General features: G+C 45.8%; 1 protein-coding gene across 1 annotated transcript in view; it reads right to left on the minus strand.

The window, feature by feature from the left end:
* The window catches only part of LOC138265101 (kyphoscoliosis peptidase-like), a 350383-nt gene that overhangs the window by 292738 nt on the left and 39666 nt on the right, over positions 1 to 17979 (minus strand). The window contains exon 3 of the mRNA XM_069212641.1: positions 10876 to 10984. Within this exon, the coding sequence (XP_069068742.1) occupies positions 10876 to 10984 (109 nt within the window). The remainder of the gene's footprint in view (positions 1 to 10875; positions 10985 to 17979) is intronic.

Here is a 17979-nt window from a genome sequence, read left to right on the forward strand (position 1 = left end):
ACAGACGATTGCTGGATTAACTCCTGTGATTGCATTCATGATACAACAAGTAATTCTGAAGGAGATAAAGGGAAGAACTTGGTACACTCACATTATGGGTGTTCAGAAACCAAGTGGCAAATATATAGGATTGTGTAGGACCTGCGGAAAATAAATAACATTGTGATTCGTTGTTGCCCTGTGGTATTGTATCCAGCTGTAATATTGTTCCACGTTCTATGTGAAGCTGAGTGGTTCACTACCATTGATTTCTGTCAGGCCTTCTTTTGTATAGAGTTGCATGACAGTCAATTCCTTTTTGCATTCCTGCTCGGAAACAGTGTCTTAACATAGTGTCATGTCCCACATGGTATTCTGAATCTCCATCTATTTTTAATCAGAATTTAAACAAACATTTTAAATATTTGAACAAGCCTTGCAGTTCAGTCTTGATTCAAAAAAAAAATCAAAAAAATCAAAAATCATTAGCATTTATAAAGCGCGCTACTCACCCGTGCGGGTCTCAAGGCGCTAGGGGGGAAAGGGGGGGTTATCGCTGCTCGAACAGCCAAGTCTTTAGGAGTCTCCGGAAAGCGGAGTGGTCCTGGGTGGTCCTGAGGCTGGTGGGGAGGGAGTTCCAGGTCTTGGCCGCCAGGAAGGAGAAAGATCTCCCACCCGCCGTGGAGCGGCGGGTGCGAGGGACGGCAGCAAGTGCGAGGCCAGCGGAGCGGAGGGGGCGGGTGGGGACGTAGAAGCTGAGGCGTCTGTTGAGGTATTCCGGTCCCTTGTTGTGGAGGGCTTTGTGTGCGTGGGTGAGAAGACGGAAGGTGATCCTTTTGCTGACTGGGAGCCAATGCAGGTGTCTCAGGTGTGCGGAGATGTGGCTGTTGCGGGGTACGTCGAGGATGAGGCGGGCCGAGGCGTTTTGGATGCGTTGCAGGCGGTTTTGGAGTTTGGCGGTGGTCCCGGCGTAGAGGGTGTTGCCGTAGTCCAGGCGACTCGTGACAAGGGCGTGGGTCACGGTTTTTCTGGTGTCGGCGGGGATCCAGCGGAAGATCTTGCGGAGCATGCGGAGAGTGAGGAAGCAGGCGGAGGACACGGCGTTGACTTGCTTGGTCATGGTGAGAAGAGGGTCCAAGATGAAGCCGAGGTTGCGGGCGTGGTCTGCGGGGGTCGGTGCGGTGCCGAGGGCCGTGGGCCACCAGGAGTCGTCCCAGGCGGACGGGGTGTTGCCGAGGATGAGGACTTCCGTTTTTTCAGAGTTCAGCTTTAGGCGGCTGAGCCTCATCCAATCTGCGACGTCCTTCATACCCTCTTGTAGGTTGGTCTTGGCGCTGGCGGGGTCCTTGGTGAGGGAGAGTACAAGTTGGGTGTCGTCGGCGTAGGAGGTGATGATGATGTCGTGCTTGCGTACGATGTCGGCGAGGGGGCTCATGTAGACATTGAAGAGTGTCGGGCTGAGCGATGAGCCTTGAGGTACGCCGCAGATGATCTTGGTGGGTTCTGAGCGAAACGGAGGGAGGTAAACTCTTTGGGAGCGGTTAGCGAGGAAGGAGGCGATCCAGTCCAGGGCCTGGCCTTGGATCCCGGTGGAGCGTAGGCGGGTGATTAGGGTGCGGTGACAGACGGTGTCAAAGGCAGCCGAGAGGTCGAGGAGAATGAGGGCGACTGTTTCACCGTTGTCCATCAGGGTTCTGATGTCGTCTGTGACTGAGATGAGGGCGGTTTCCGTGCTGTGGTTGGTTCGGAATCCGGTTTGTGAAGGGTCGAGCAGGTTGTTGTCTTCCAGGAAGGTGGTCAGCTGTTTGTTGACGGTCTTTTCTATTACCTTGGCTGGGAAAGGTAGAAGAGAGATGGGGCGGAAGTTTTTCAGGTCGCTTGGGTCAGCCGTAGGTTTCTTTAGTAGGGCGTTGACTTCAGCGTGCTTCCAGCATTCGGGGAAGGTAGCAGAAGAAAAAGAAGAGTTGATGACGGTCTGGAGGTGCGGGGCGATGATGTCGTCGGCTTTGTTAAAGATGAAGTGCGGGCAGGGGTCCGAAGGGGTGCCGGAGTGGATAGAGTTCATGATGGATTTGGTTTCTTCCGTGTTGATGTGGGTCCAGTTGTTGAGGGTGATGTCCGGGGAAGCGGGTTCAGTGGTGTATGGTTGGGTCTGGTGTCCGAAGCTGTCGTGGAGGTCGCTGATCTTGCGATGGAAGAAAGTGGCGAGGGATTCGCACAAATCCTGTGAGGGCGTGACGGCGTTGGCGCTGGCGCTGGGGTTGGAGAACTCTTTGACGATGCTGAAGAGTTCTCTGCTGTTGTGGCTGTTTTTGTCTAGTCTGTCGGTGAAAAAGTTCCTTTTGGCAGTGCGGATCAGGTGGTGGTGTTCGCGTGTAGCGTTCTTGAGGGCGGTCATGTTGTCAGCGGTGTGGTCCTTGCGCCAGGCCTTCTCAAGGGCACGACAAGTTTTCTTTGATTCTTTGAGGGTGTCAGAGAACCAGAGAGGTTTTTTGGTGTTGGTCTGTCGATGCGTGCGTTTGAGGGGAGCAAGGTTGTCAGCGCAGTTGGAGATCCAGTTTGTGAGGTTGAGAGCTGCGTCGTTGGGGTCGGTGGTGAGGGTGGGTTGGTTGGCGGCGAGAGCGGAGAAGAGTTGCTCTTCAGGGATCTTGTTCCACTGTCGACGAGGGATGGGTTGAGTGCGGAGGTGGGAGGTCTCGCGTCGGAATGTGAAGTGGACGCAGCTGTGGTCGGTCCAGTGTAGGGCAGAGGTGTGGCTGAAGAAGACGTGTTTGCTGGCGGAGAAGATAGGGTCGAGCGTGTGTCCGGCGATGTGGGTGGCGGTGTTCACCAGTTGTTTGAGGCCGAGGTTGGCGAGGTTGTCGAGCAGGGTGGTGGTGTTCAAAAATATTCAATATATTGATGACCTAATGGTGACGTTGAATACTCAAGAAGAAAGTGCCACAAAAGAGAATTTCGGCATACTGAAAAGGAGTCCACCAACTAGGGAGAGAGAAGTCAGGATGTTTTTGGGAATGGTGGGCTACTGTAGACAGTGGATACCCAATATGTGTCCGATCCGGTACAATGGGATAACAACTGTCTTGTTGCATTTCTAGAGCTGAGTAAATGTCTCCGTCATGCCCCTGATCTAGGGATGCCCAATTATAACATATCATTTGCATTTTTCTACAACGAGAGGGAGGGCTGTGTTCTCTCAGTGCTAACTTAAATGCACAGAAATGCTAAGAGACCTGCATCCTATTTTTCACCCACATTACGTCCTGTTGCTTCTCCATTGCCCGGCTGCCTTAAATCAGTAGCCACAGTCAGCACAAGCATAGAGAGGTGTGAAAATATTGTTATGGGTCACCTATTAACTGTGTACGTCCCACATTCATTAGAGCTTTTGCTGACTAGAACCAGGACCCAGCATCTCACAAGCAGTCAACTTATCAAATATGAGTAGGTGATATTGGCTGTAAAGAATATAACTATCAAACGTTGTGGGATTTTGAATCCTGCCACACTACTGCCAATATTGAATCAACAAATTGCTGAAGATTGTGAAGGCGACCACAATTGTCTTGATGTTACTGACCCAGACATCGGAGATGAACCACTGCTCGAATCTGATTATGTCCTCTATGTTGATGGTTCATGCTTAGGAGACAGTGGAGGAGGTTTGAGAGTTATTGAAGCTTCTTCCTGACTTCAAAGAATATTTTTTGCTCAAGTAGTCAGTTTGCTCTTACTAGAGCATGTTGTGTTTCTGATCAATTGAAAGTGACAATATTCACCGATGGTCAGTATGGCTTTGGTGTTGTTCATGACTTTGGACTAGTGTGGTCTCAGCAAGGATTTATGATGTCTTCTGGATCTCTGATTCGGAATGGCAAAAAAGTGAGGAACCTCTATAATGCACTACAATTGCCCCATCAGGATGCAGTGGTGAAGTGCCCTGCACACCTTTCTGGAGATGATCATGTGACTTTGGGCAATAAGTACGCTGATGAGGTTTCAAAGTACTGTGCTCACAATGTTTGTACATTCAATGGTGAATTCACCAATGAAGGAATTGATGAGACTAACTTTAACCTCTGGTTGACAACAGTTGATACTTAGGGAAAAGTGAAGAGGGTTCAGGAGGAAGTGTCTAAGGAAGAACAACAAAGTTGGGTCAGAGCAGGTTGTTTGAAAAGAGATGATGATTTTTGGGTTTCGATGGATGGATGACCAGTATTGCCAAATAGTCTGTTATGGCTAGCCATTTCCGTTGTCCAGCCCATATTGGTAGGGATGCCTTAGTGGGACTGTTTAGGCAGACTTGGTTCAACCCTAAATTTAGGTTGATGGCTAAAGCATTTTGTCATTGAAGTGTTGAGTGTCAACAGAACAATGTGGGAAAGAGAACTGTAGTTACACTGTGTCACACAGGAAGGTCAGAAGGATCTTTTAACAGGATACAAATTGATTTAATTAAAATGCCTGTCTGCAATGGATTGAGATATGTTTTGGTTGTGGTGTGTGTCTTTTCCACTTGGGTCGAGGCTTACCTGACTAGACAAAATGTTATTGAGAGGACTCTTACTAGGTTTGACATTCCAACCTCTTTAGAATCAGATCGAGGAACTCATTTCAACATTGAGGTCCTGAAATTGTTGTGTGCAGCTTTGCAATTGGAGCAGCAATTACATTGCAGCTATAGACCTGAGGCTTCAGGTCTTGTGAAGCAGGTGAATGGCACACTGAAATTTGGACTGGCAAAAGTGTGTGCTTCAACATCTTTGAAATGGCCAGATGCTCTGCCTCTTGTGTTAATTAGCTTGTGGAGTGTACATGATCAAAAGATTGCACTGCCCCCCATGAGATCATAATAGGAAGGGTGAGACTGCCAGAGATTCCTGTGAATGCACTTGTGAATATTACTGATAATAAGGCCCTAGACTATTGCAAAGGGCTAGCTAATGTGGTGTGTTCTGTGTCTCATAAGGTTGGAGCCGCCACAACATTTCTACATCAAGAAAAATGTCATGATCCTAATACCAGAGATTGGGTTTTGGTGAAGAAACATGTCAGAAAGACATGTTTAGAACCTCGCTGGCGTGGAACTTACCAAGTGATCCCAGTGAAGATGACGGCTGTGAAGTGGGAAGGTGTCCCCAACTGTATACATGCCTCCCATACTCACAGAGTTGAATGTCCCCTAGATATGACAGCAACTGTTCCAGAGGAATCAATTGTGTAGGAAAGACAGCAAGAACACGACCGACAGGCTGTCAGGGACAAAACTGAGCAAGACACAACACTTGATCAGCTGAAGGGGGTCTTGAACAAGCCATGTCTGAGACCAAAGCAGAGACAATTGAGTCCAAAGCAGAGACAATTGAGTCTTAACCTGTGGTAAATTAGTCGGACTCAGAATCAGACCCTGAAGAAATAACTAGTGCTGGAAGAAAGCATGTGGAAGCTGGAGACTGTTGGCCTAGAAGAAAGAAAAAAGGGAATGTGAGTTTGCTAAAAGAATGTGTGCCACCAACAATTGCTGAAGAAACTGAAGGCACAGACCTGAGTGAGAGTGACGGTGAAGGTGTGTCACTAAGAAGTCCAAAAAGAATAAGAGTGCCTAGTTTTAGGTATTCTTCATCAGAGTGGACATATATTGCAAATGACAGTCAGAGATAAGGAGTTCTTGGAACACTGAAATCAACATACTGGTTGGGCTGAACCTCCATGAATTGAAGGATGTGGTTGAGTTGTATTTGGAATGTTTATTGCCCTCAATGAACAAGGCTTGTGTGGAAGGCAAGGACATTTATACTGACTGGGATAGGGAACTGAGAAGATTATCTAGGCCAGAGGAGCAGAAGAATAAGGGTTGTCATTTAGAAGAACACTGAGTAGGGCTAGGAAGTCTCACAAAGATTTACATGTTGGTCCTCAATGAACTTTGCGCATTGGTGAAATCATTGTAGATATATCGTTGCTGCTGCAATACGTTTTGATAGTAGATCTGATACTAAAGACATAATGGAGCCAAATTAAGAAAATATAGATACATAATATATATGGAGTGTTGCTTATTTCCTTAGTAGTATTCATAGTGTTGTTAATAGAAGCATTTTCTTCTACACCTTCTGAGGAGAAGTTACCTTCTAGTGTTCCCCCACAAACTCTTAGCCCTAAGGATAATATGAAAAAGTACTGCACTTAGATGAGTCTAGAGGAGATTACTTAGACAACGTATATTTTAAGCTGTTGTATGAATATGTACATACAATGAATGTTAGAGATTGCTAAATCTGTACACAGTTACCTGCTTCTGTGTCACATCCCCTTAACATATGGTATTTCTTGTAATTTGCTACTAAGTAAATTTTTCAATGAGGAAAGTTTCCAAAATTATTTTTAGAATTATGACTTAGGGGGTCATTATGACCCCGGCGGTCGGTGTTAATGTGGAGGTAGTGCCGCCAACAGGCTAGCGGTACTTACCACCATATTATGAGATTGGCTAGTTGGCTGAAGCCAACCTGCCAATGTACCCCTCTGACTGCGATGGCGGTAGCAGCCGCCAGGCTGGAGATAAGCATCTCCAGCCCGGCGGCCGCCATTGTGCCACCGGCAGGATTATGACCCTGCATACGGCCATGGCTTTCGTGGCGTTCGTAATGCCAGGAAAATCATGGTGGTAGGCCCTATCAGTGACAGGCAATTCCTTCCCTGTCACTTATAGGAGGGTCCCAACCCCCATACCTCTCTTAACAGCCCCCCACACCCCCTACATCCACGCCCCCATTCAGACACACACACATGCAGAAACACACTCATTCATACATACACGCATGCATTCATCCATTCACACACACATCCGCAAACACTTAAAAACATACATGCAGACACGCATTCTAATTTCCATACATACACCCACTCACACTTCCATATATACATGCATTCACACACATTCATTCACGCATGCAAACAACACTAAACACTCACTAGCATTCACGCACACACTCACACATACATGCACACACACCACCACACACACACAACCCCCCAACCCCCCTCCCCTGTCGGAGATCCAACTTACCTGGATCCAGGGTGTCTTCTGGCAGGAGATGGGACGGGGCGCGGCTACCGCCAGCAGAACACCGGCAGGCCATAATATTTTTCATAATACGGTTGGTGGCGGTCTACTGGCGTGGCACTGCTGATGGTAGCAGCACCGCCTTACCGCCTTCCGCCAGTATGGTCACAGCCGGTTTCTGCCCTTCTTGTGGAGAAAATCCGGTTGTGGTCATAATATGGCAGACGTATGGTAGCTGCAGCGATGGTCTTTTGGCGGCCGTCGCCACAGTGGTAGGCAGTTTTTACCACCACTGTCATAATGAGGGCCTTAATGGTGTCAGAAATTCCTCTGTTCCACCTCTTAAATAAGAACCTGTATTTCAAAGATGCAGAAATGGCAGGTAAATATTTTGTGTCATTAAAATCATTAGCCACTGCATATGCGCATAGACACAATTTGACCTGTTCATCGACTGACAAAGAAAATAAATGTTTGAATTTAGCAGAAGACCGAAGGAGAGAATTAGAAACAAAATCCAGAACAGATAAAGAACTTGCAACACAAAACAGATGGAAAAAGGAAAAAATAGAACATGAGGTAAAAGGGAACTTGCCGTCTTTAACTTTAGACTGGCAGCATAAAGGGAAACTATGCTTAAACATTGATCAGAGCTATACAGAGCCATTGTTCATAGGCAAAAGTGATTGTGAGCATTTTTTGATTTCAGAGGGAAGACTGAATTATTTTTGGATGGAAAGGATCCTATGATTCTGCAGTGTATTTCATTGTGGACAGTAGGCATATTTCAAGTTTTCGAAATAATGGCATGTTATATGTGTTATCTAGCAATAGTATTTCCAAAACGTTACCATGTTGAACATCTTGAAGATCCTGTATGGAAAATGAAATCCAAAATTAGACGAGGAGCTAGTTCTGCAGAAATAGTGACAGATATTTTTGGTGCACTGATTCCATCATTAGGGGTGATTTTTAATGATCTGAAGATTAGAAGGCTGTCTACAATGGTGGATAAACTGGCTTCTAGCACAGCAAACACATTGTTGTTGGTAAACACTGAGATTGATGTGATAAACATAATGGTTTTACAAAATTGGCTTGCACCACTTTATTGCTTGAGAAAGAGGGCGGAGTCTGTCGGATGCTGAAGGTTCAACAATGTGGAACATTTATTCCAGATAAAAATAAGGACTTGGAGAAGTATATCCAGAACATTTCAAGTTTGATGAAGGATTTGAAGGAGTTGGAAGGAACTGGAGCATGGGAAACAATTGGACATTATGTTTTTACTATTGGGAGAAGGTTTGGGAATTTGGGAAGTGGAATTGTAGGTTTTGGGAAGAGACCATTGTTGATAATTTCAATAGTGGAAATAGTGCTGTTGGTTTGATACAGAACCTTCCATAGAAGGAAGATTCTGAGAGGTCAGAAGAGAAAGAGAGCAGAAGTTGAATTGGAAAATAGTCAGTGTAAGTATTATAATGATATAAAGCATTTGGAGGAGTCAAGGTGAAAACTGCTTAAAACAACCAGGTATTAGAGAGTCTCATTCAAGACTGAAACACATTTTTAATGACTAAAAGTTATTGGGGGGTTGAGAAGGAGTAACCTGGCTGCGCCATTATGCCTCTTAAAACAAAAATGAAGGGATGGTTGTATTTCTGTTTAACAAAAGGAATGTTTCTTTAACATGGTGCATGGTGAAACACATGATAAAAGCGCACAGATGTATGCAATGTTTTCTGCAAGCATTATTTTATCATCATTTAAAAAAATGTTTATGCTACTGAGTTTTAGAAATATTATTCTTTATAATCATTATTTATTTGTCATAACAGGCGTATAGTATTTGTATAACCTGAAAGTGTATTCATGTTTAATTAGTTTGACCAGAGTGAACGCCCATATATTTTCAGTTTTTTAACCTTCAATGTGCAGTTTGCTTTTTGAATATTTTTCTAAAGCTGCAGGTGTCAGGATCTGAGTTAATATGGTGCTTATTGTTTAGATGGTAAGAAAAGCCCAGACAAGTGCTTATCAAGGACAGGACGAGAGGAGTATCCTAGGCTGGCAGCTGTAACTCTTGTGAAATTCAGAAACGTGAGGGTGTACCAAGTTCGACGCTGAAACTTCACGAGGTTTAAAGCTAATCGGTAACTTGTGATTATGTTTTTGAACTAGGAAAAGTATTTGCCAATAAGATCATCCTGGGAGGAAACAAGATTTAAGTGTGGTTTAGTTAGCAGTAAGATTCAGATTCCCCTTGCCTCAGATGAGAGCGGACCTTACTTAGATACTGCTCTTAAACTCAAATTATTATGTGGCTTCAAAGTTCTGTTGTGCTGACCACTTTTCCAAACCTATAGAACTTTAGCTTAGTTATTAAGGGATTTTACCTCTATGCATCCATTATTGCTCTTGAGCTAGTGGTCTTTTATATGTTAGTTACATTTCATATTGTATGGTGCTTTGATTCACATTTGGATATTCTGTACATTTATACTATGATCTTGAGACTCATGTATGTAAGTTTGACTTTAAGTCCAAATAAAGCTCTTTGAACTATAATTTGGCCTTTGAGATTGACTGTGTGGCTATTGAGTTACGCTGCATTTAATTTGATTCATGTCACCTCACCGTTCAGAACAGAGAAGAGAAATTAATTGGACTCCGGAATTTAGCTTTAGATATAGGGCCCAATGCTGGAGCAACTCTCTGCTGAAATCTAAATCAGGCCCAATATCTGTGTATAATGTGGAATCAGTGGAGTTACTGAGATGAGTCAGTGGTATAACATATGTAATGAGAAGGACTGGATTCAGTGATGGACCCTGGGGTCACGGTTGGACAGAGTGCAGTGAACATAGGTCAGAGGAGGTAAGGACACTACATGATGTCCATCAGAATGAAACAAAGGTATCCACGTGGACATGCATGTACTGAAGGAGAAAACCTACCCAATTTAGACAAATTTTCATTTTGAGCTAAGTTGCAGCAACAGAGAAGGGAAATCGGACAAAATGGTTGTCAAATTGTATTGGCTATGCTAACTCTTAGAGAACTTATACACAGTCAGAACTTCATGTGAAACACATAAGTTAGTTAGGTAGTTTTCCACCCGCAACACTTGTGAATGTGCATAAGCAAAGCGTTGGCTTAAATGTGCTTGCAAAATGAATAAGGGAAATGGATCACCTGAAATTTCATGACCAAACAGAGGAGGCGGTTTATAGAGCGAAAACGTTATTTTCCCTGTGGAGAAAAAATGGGAAAACCTACACATTGCAAATGCACTTTTCCACTGTACACTGAAAACTCCCCAGACATTACCATAGTGAATAATCCGCCTGGCATTGTAAAAATGCTACAAGGGTACTCTGGAAAGCTACGAGAGGCAAGCAAATAGAAAAAAATCAGCTTTTCATAACTGCATGAAAAGCAGCATACTCTTATGTAATATATACGTTTTGAAAAGGGCCAGAAACACCACACATAGTAGGTTACCTTTTTTCAACCCCCTAGTTTCCCTTTTATAAAAATAAACACTTCATCCTTGAACAGCTTTCTAGAGGGCTCTGATCCAATTGTTTCATTCCAGTAGTCTTCTTTTGAAAGAATGAATATGAAAGAAAAAAGTTAAAGGTTTCACGAATTGGATTAATAAGGTAAGAAACGGGAGCTAAAAGGTTAATTGTTTCAAGAATTAGAGCTAAAAGATAATGAAGGGGAGTCTGCATGGGCGGGTGCACTCAGAAGCATACCAATTAGACATAAACATGTAACCAAGGGGGAATGTTTCAGAGATGTAGCTGTGGCCCGCTCCCTACCTATGTGATGGCAGATCCATATCCAGATGGCACGAACTTTTTCTAACTCGCTGTGAGCTTCTTGGAGCAGAAGTCCTACCAGGACCTCCACGGTGTCCTTGACATCGACCTGTGGGGGGGGGGGGAATAAAAACGTTAAGTATTCTGGTTTTATGAGGTGACACGTCTATTAATTTAATTGGTATTAGGGTCACAGATTGTTCAGAACAAATTCAGGTGTTTACTTATGTAAGACAAGACCTGCCCATTAAAGACCTGCAAAGCAAAACACAAATGATGGACGGAATGCAGAACCAATCAAACATTCACCCCTAGTCACAGATCTGGGTTTAATCCATTGTTCTTTTGCTCACCATGCCACCCCAGTTTAGACCCAGCCACATGCAAATCAGTCTTGACCCTGTTCCTCATGGGAACAGTCCAGCCCGAACTGCCAGGCCAGGTCCTCCCAGGACCGGAGACAAGCATACTGGGACCGGTTTCAGGGTTTCACCCTTCATCAGCCAGGCTAGCTTGAATCCAGTGGCATAGTGAGCTCGGGACCCACGTCTGGGCATACCCGGCGCACTTATGGCTTTAAAAGCAAAGCAAAACACAAATGATGGACGGAATGCGGAACCAATCAAACATTCACCCCCAGTCACAGATCTGGGTTTAATCCATCGTTCTTTTGCTCACCATGTCACCCCAGTTTAGACCCAGCCATATGCAAATCAGTCTTGACCCTGTTCCTCTAGGGAACAGTCCAGCCCGAACTGCCAGGCCAGGTCCACTCTGGACCGGAGACAAGCATCCTGGGACCGGTTTCAGGGTTTCACCCTTTATCAGCCAGGCTATCTTGAATCAAGTGGCATAGTGAGCTCGGGACCCACGTCTGGGCATACCCGGTGCACTTATGGCGGTAAAAGTAAAGCAAAACACAAATGATGGACGGAATGCGGAACCAGTCAAACATTCACCCCCAGTCACAGATCTGGGTTTAATCCATCGTTCTTTTGCTCACCATGCCACCCCAGGGAGCAGGGTCAAGACTGATTTGCATATGACTGGGTCCAAACTGGAATGGTATGGTGAGCAAAAAAACTAATGGATTAAACCCAGATCTGTGACTGGGGGTGAATGTTTGATTTGTTCTATATTCCGTCCATCAACTGTTCTTTTTGCGTTTGTCACCCAAAGTGGGAAGAGTATGCCCAGACGTGGGTCGCGTGCTCACTATGCCCCCAGATTCAAGCTAGCCTGGCGAAGAGGGGTGATACCCCGAAACTGGTCCCAGGATGCTTGTTTCTGGTCCAGGGAGGACTTGGTCTGGCAGTTTGGGCTGGACTGTTCCCATGGGGAACAGGGTCAAGACTGATTTGCATATGACTGGGTCCAAGCTGGAATGGCATGGTGAGCAAAACAACTGATGGATTAAACCCAGATCTGTGACTGGGGGTGAATGTTTGATTTGTTCTACATTCCATCCATCAACTGTTCTTTTTGCATTAAAGACCTGCACTTAGTATACACACAATCTCCAAAATGAAAACCAGAAACAGGCGAACACTGGTCTGAGGAGATCCCGTTACCTTCGTCTATGCTGATCTTTGGAAGGAAAGTTACTTTCTCTCAATGCGTTCTGATCCACTTTCCTTAATTAAAGGTGAGAGCCCTTGTTTGATCAAGTTCATAAATTAAGACGATGACACGTTCCCTCCTTGCTGAAATAATTTTTAATTCAACTCTTCCCCGTTTACAAGGCACTGGAATTATGTGGCATGGGTAGACCAAATTATAGGCAGAGGTAATTAAATTATGCAGCAAGAAAATAAAAATTAAGTGACTTAGTGAGGTACGTTTTGTGAAGGTGTTACTTCAATATTTTGTCATTTTTATGCCTGAATAGGGCTGTGCCTGCCAACAGACAAAGAGCTGCATAACCCCCTGTAGACTGTCTGGAGCCAAGGAAGGAAGGATAGGGACGGTGTGCACTTCGAAGGCCTCTCTCTGAAGTCTCCTTCACTTCAGAGGTTCAACTGGGAATAAGTACTGGACCCCAAACACCACCAAATCAGAACTCTACTGGAACCAAAGATATTCCTCCAGGAGGCAAAGCTGCTGTGCTGTCAGGAGGAACTGCCACTTCGCTAACTGCATTGCTGGGTTGTCCTGTTGCCTGCTGAATGCTGTGCTGTAAAAGGGACTGACACTTTGCTACCTGCTTTGCAGTTTTTGCCTGCTGCTTCTTGCATGGGAGTGAAACGGACTGGACCTGCTCTCTACATTCTTGAACCTAAGTTCTTCAATTACTTCTTGGCTTGCCCCCTGTTCTTGAAGTGTCATGGCCATCAAAGACTTCCCTCCACTTTTCTTCAGCTGCTGGTCTCTGCCATCTGTGAGTCCTCCATTGCCTGAGGTGGCAATCTAGTCACAGGCCTCAGAAACGGGTCCTGCCGCTGTTTCTCTGCAAGAATGAACACATCCAGGCCGTGGCTCCACTTGGAACCGAAGCAGTAACAATTCAACAATGACTCATGAACCAACTGCAAGGTTCGACAATGATGCAGCATCGATCGGAGGACATTGCTGCACAGCTCGACGGCAACGCATCTACACGACTGCATGGATCAGAACTGAATCATCAAGTCTTCGACACCAACGCTTGCTCCATCCAAGGTACTTTTTCAGTGGGCTCTGCCTCAGTTCTGTAGCCAGCCTGCCCTCCATCACGGTCAGCCTGAATTTTGGACTCCCCGGTCTAGCGTGACCACAAGTCAGTGCTTAATTTGTAAATAAAAACGTGCCGGTGCTCAAAGCCATCCTCTTAAACATGCGGCTGCTGCAATTAAATGTGCTAACTCGGAATACTGAGGCAGCGTAAACCCGAAGCCATCTCGGGCCTCTTCAATCCATTTAAAACCCCTCCCTGACCATTCAGCTCACTCTTGCAGTTTTGTGTTTCTCTTCCTCCGTCTTTCCCAAATGTGTCTTTTGCTCGCTGCAAATGCTTGAGGCAGAACAATAAGCACCGCCCCTCAAAAATAAGTGCAGGTGCTTAGCACCGGTTTCAACAAGCACAAATTAAGCACTGCCTCAAGTGACCGCTTAGCGCTATTGACTTCTATGTACTGTTTTTGGATTTAATCTTTAAAGATTCATATCTTGACTTCTACTTATTGTTTTTTTGTCGGTTTGGTCTCATTTTACTCAGATAAATATTCTTTGTTTTTCTAATCTTTTTGTGGTGTTTTCACTGTCTCTCTATAATTTAAGTGTTGCACAAATACTTTGCACATTGCCTCTTAAATTAAGCCTGACTACTATGTGTCAAGTTACCAGAGGGTGAGCACAGGTCGATTTAGATTGTGTTACTGACTTACCCTGACTATGACTGTAGTCCCTACTTGGATAGGGTGCATACCTCTGCCAAAGAGAGACCAGTTCCTAACAATTGAGGAAAATGCCTAATTCTCATGGCTCAGTCCGTTTATAAAATGTTTGATAGATTTCACAATAATCTATCAAACTCAATTTCACCAGAACAGTGGCAAATAAAATTGAAGTAGTCTCTGTTTTGTTCAAACTATCTTAGTCATATATTTAATTAAATAGTATACAGCTATGAGAAATGATAATATACCAGAAATACAAAAACAAATCTATGACAAGACTATAATTAAGGTCCAAAGAAACCAACCTGATGGAATCTGATACTCCTGCTGTATCCTCCATCTCCAAGAATTTAGGGAGGTGAGAGAAAGAAGAACATTGCCACAAATAGTACTACAGAGTGATTGAGTGTGCACTGGGATCCAGTGGCCATCGAAGCCATCTTCATGCCTGGCATCTGACCCACTATGTGTAGGTATCAACAGAATTGTGCTGAATATCTCATCTGAAAACCTCTACATTACATCTTACTGCACTAATCACCCTGTTTTCTCTAGACTGTCATGCTGTCTAAGAAAGCTTGTCATCCTAGAATGTTTTTTGCCCCGTACAATACATCTCTGGTGCCATTAGGAACCATGCTTACTATCTCTATAGCTAAATAATGGGTACACCAATGTTAAAGTCAGCTAATTAGTCTTGTTCATTCAATGAGTCTCATCCGGGTATAAACTGTGTTTATACAATAAATTACATAACATAAAGTTTTGTTGAACAACTTGGTTACAAAAATCTTATTTGATAAGGTTTATTGGGCTATCATTACAGTTCTAATGAGTATCAGCCAAGGGCAGAACCAAGATTGCAGGGGAGTAGAGCATGTCTCATGATACTCCACCTGGAACACAAATATTTCAAATCTTTTCCTGAAAGAACTGACACTCAACCAGGTCAAGCTCAGACCAGAACAGACGACCAATAACCAGAAGAAATTGGATGGAGGAGACAAAGCCATTCTTAGGTCCATCCAAAAGCAAGTGAGTCTTTTATGCAGCAAGAAGGCAGCAGAAATGCGAGCAAGTGAAAACAAAGGCCTCAGGATACAGTGGAGGCATTCATAAAGTGATCAAGCATCAACAAAAAGATTGCTATTGCAAAACATCTCCTTCAGTGTCACTGGGACATGCACTGTACACCCAACTACTATGGCTGGGCAGAGAAGACACCCTGTGGGCCTGGACAAATGCAGCAGGATGGCTTTGGGCTCAATGTAGGTCGTTATCAGTCTCTGATGGAATCCTTGTCCCAAACCCAGGTGACAGCCTAGGGGGCCGGTCCTCTCAGAGAGGTAAGAAGGGAGTCCTCTTGTGTAGGTGCTGTGCAAGCGGGCGTAGACACTCCCAAGAAATGCTCAACTCTGGGAAGCACAGGGCTAAGGCAGATTGTGGTGATCCTCAACAACTCATCCAACAGATTAGGCTGGGCACTCATATTGCTTAGTTAACAAGAGTTATAAAATAAACTACCTAGAACAGAGATAAATAGGGAGAAAGACACAGTAAGAATTGGTTGTTCTGGGACAAGCTTAGGGCACAGTGTATAGTGTTGTTTGAGTAAAACTTTAAAGGATGTTAGTTTGTTATGTGAAGAGACAAAGGCCCTCATTACAACCCTGGCAGTCGGTGTTAAAGCAGCGGTAATACCGCCAACAGGCCAGCGGTAAAAAAAATGGGTTCGCGAACACGACGGAAACCGCCAGCCCAGACAGCCACTTTAACACTCAGACCGCGATGGCGGTAGCAACAAACACCACAGCGGTCACCGCCAACTGACAGGTGAAAGACAATGTACCGCCCACCCTATCACAACCCACCAATCCGCCACATTTTCCAGGGCGGTACCAACGCCATCAAAAGCACGGTGGAAACAGTACACAGAAGGGGAACCACTCACCTTTCAACACTCAACAAAGAACCAGGACGCCATGGAGCTCGAACTATAGGTCCTGCCAATGCTGGTGTATTTCTACTAATACACCAGGAATATCAAGAAGGCGGCGGCGACAATCCAGTGAGTACTGCACCTAGCACACAGGGGAGGGGGGTAGGGAAAAGAGAGTGACACTCACAAGCAGCACACAACATCCCCACTCCCACCCTCACCCACACCCACAACACCATACACACAAAAACATGCATCAACATTACATTTACATCCCGTAATCCCCAGGAAGAACACAAGGACAAAAGGAATTGAATGCAAATCGAGATATTTAGAAAGATGCAGATAAAGTTAACAATTGTAAACAACAGTATATACAAATATTTACAATATGTACAGAAGGCCTTACACTGTCCTCTGCAAATGTTTGTGGCCAGTGGGCAAACAAACATGGGCGAAGCCCACACTTGACTCCTGCCTCAAAACGGAGAGAACACTGCAGGGGCATCACGTCGAAAACACACAGGCACCTCAGGGGGAGGGGGGACCTCAACAAGAAGATGGTACTACGCCACTGCTCCTGGAGGGGGCAACATGCCCACAGCGATGTCCTGGGGAGTGCAAAGCCACAGACTCTCAAGTGGGTGGTTTGCCCACTACTTGGTCCTGGGGAGTACAAAGCCACAGTCTCTCAAGTCTCTCAAGTGGGTGGTTTGCCCACTGCTTGGTCCTGGGGAGTGCAAAGCCACAGTCTCTCAAGTGGGTGGTTTGCCCACTGCTTGAGTGCAAAGCCACAGTCTCTCAAGTGGGTGGTTTGCCCACTGCTTGGTCCTGGGGAGTGCAAAGCCACAGTCTCTCAAGTGGGTGGTTTGCCCACTGCTTGGTCCAGGGGAGTGCAAAGCCACAGTCTCTCAAGTTGTTTGTTTGCCTATTGCTTGGTCCTAGGGAGTGCAAAGCCACAGTCTCCCAAGTGGGTGGTTTGTCTACTGCTTGGTCCTGGGGAGTGCAAAGCCACAGTCTCTCAAGTCTCTCAAGTGGGTGGTTTGCCCACTGCTTGGTCCTGAGGAGTGCAACGCCACAGTCTCTCAAGTGGGCGGTTTGCCCACTGCTTGGACCTGGGGAGTGCAAAGCCACAGTCTCTCTAGTGAGTGACATGTTCCACTGGTTCTGGAGGGGGCTTAGTGCCCAGTCTGCTTCATCCTGCCAAGGAAAGTGACAGTGGATGCATACTGGTTCTGGAGGGGGTCTTGTGTCTAGTGATGCTGCACCTGGGGTGTGGCAGTTCCCATTCCCTCACCTGGGTGTCTGAGGCACGAGATGTGCAGGGAACAGGTAGCATGATACTCCATGGAGGCAGAGCCACACTCCATCCTGCAGCCACTTAGGCTGCAAACTGCTGGTAGTGCAGGTGCTAGTCGTGGTGCTTCAAGTGGTGGGTCCAGGCCACCTCCTGCACCCTCGGACGGCTGCCCACTGGGGATGCTGCTGATGACAGATGTAGTGGCACCGGTTGGGCAATTGGCGGTGCAGATTGCGATGCAGGAGGCGGTGCTTGCGGCAGTGTCTGCAGCAGAGATACTGCTGTTGCAGGCCGTGGTGCAGGTGCTGGTAGTAGTGGAGGGAGACACCAGGCTGTCTCCTGCAGCCTCGGACGGCTTCCCACTGGGGATGATGCTGCTGATTGTTGTTGTGGCAGCAGCTGTGCAGGTGGAAGTGCAGGGGTCAGTGCAGGTGGCTGGGCAGATGGCGGTGCAGGTGGCGGTGCCTTCTGCGGTACAGGTTGCTGGGCTG

The sequence above is a fragment of the Pleurodeles waltl genome, chromosome 11, assembly GCF_031143425.1.
Source record: "Pleurodeles waltl isolate 20211129_DDA chromosome 11, aPleWal1.hap1.20221129, whole genome shotgun sequence".
In the NCBI taxonomy this organism is placed as follows: Eukaryota; Metazoa; Chordata; class Amphibia; order Caudata; family Salamandridae; genus Pleurodeles; species Pleurodeles waltl.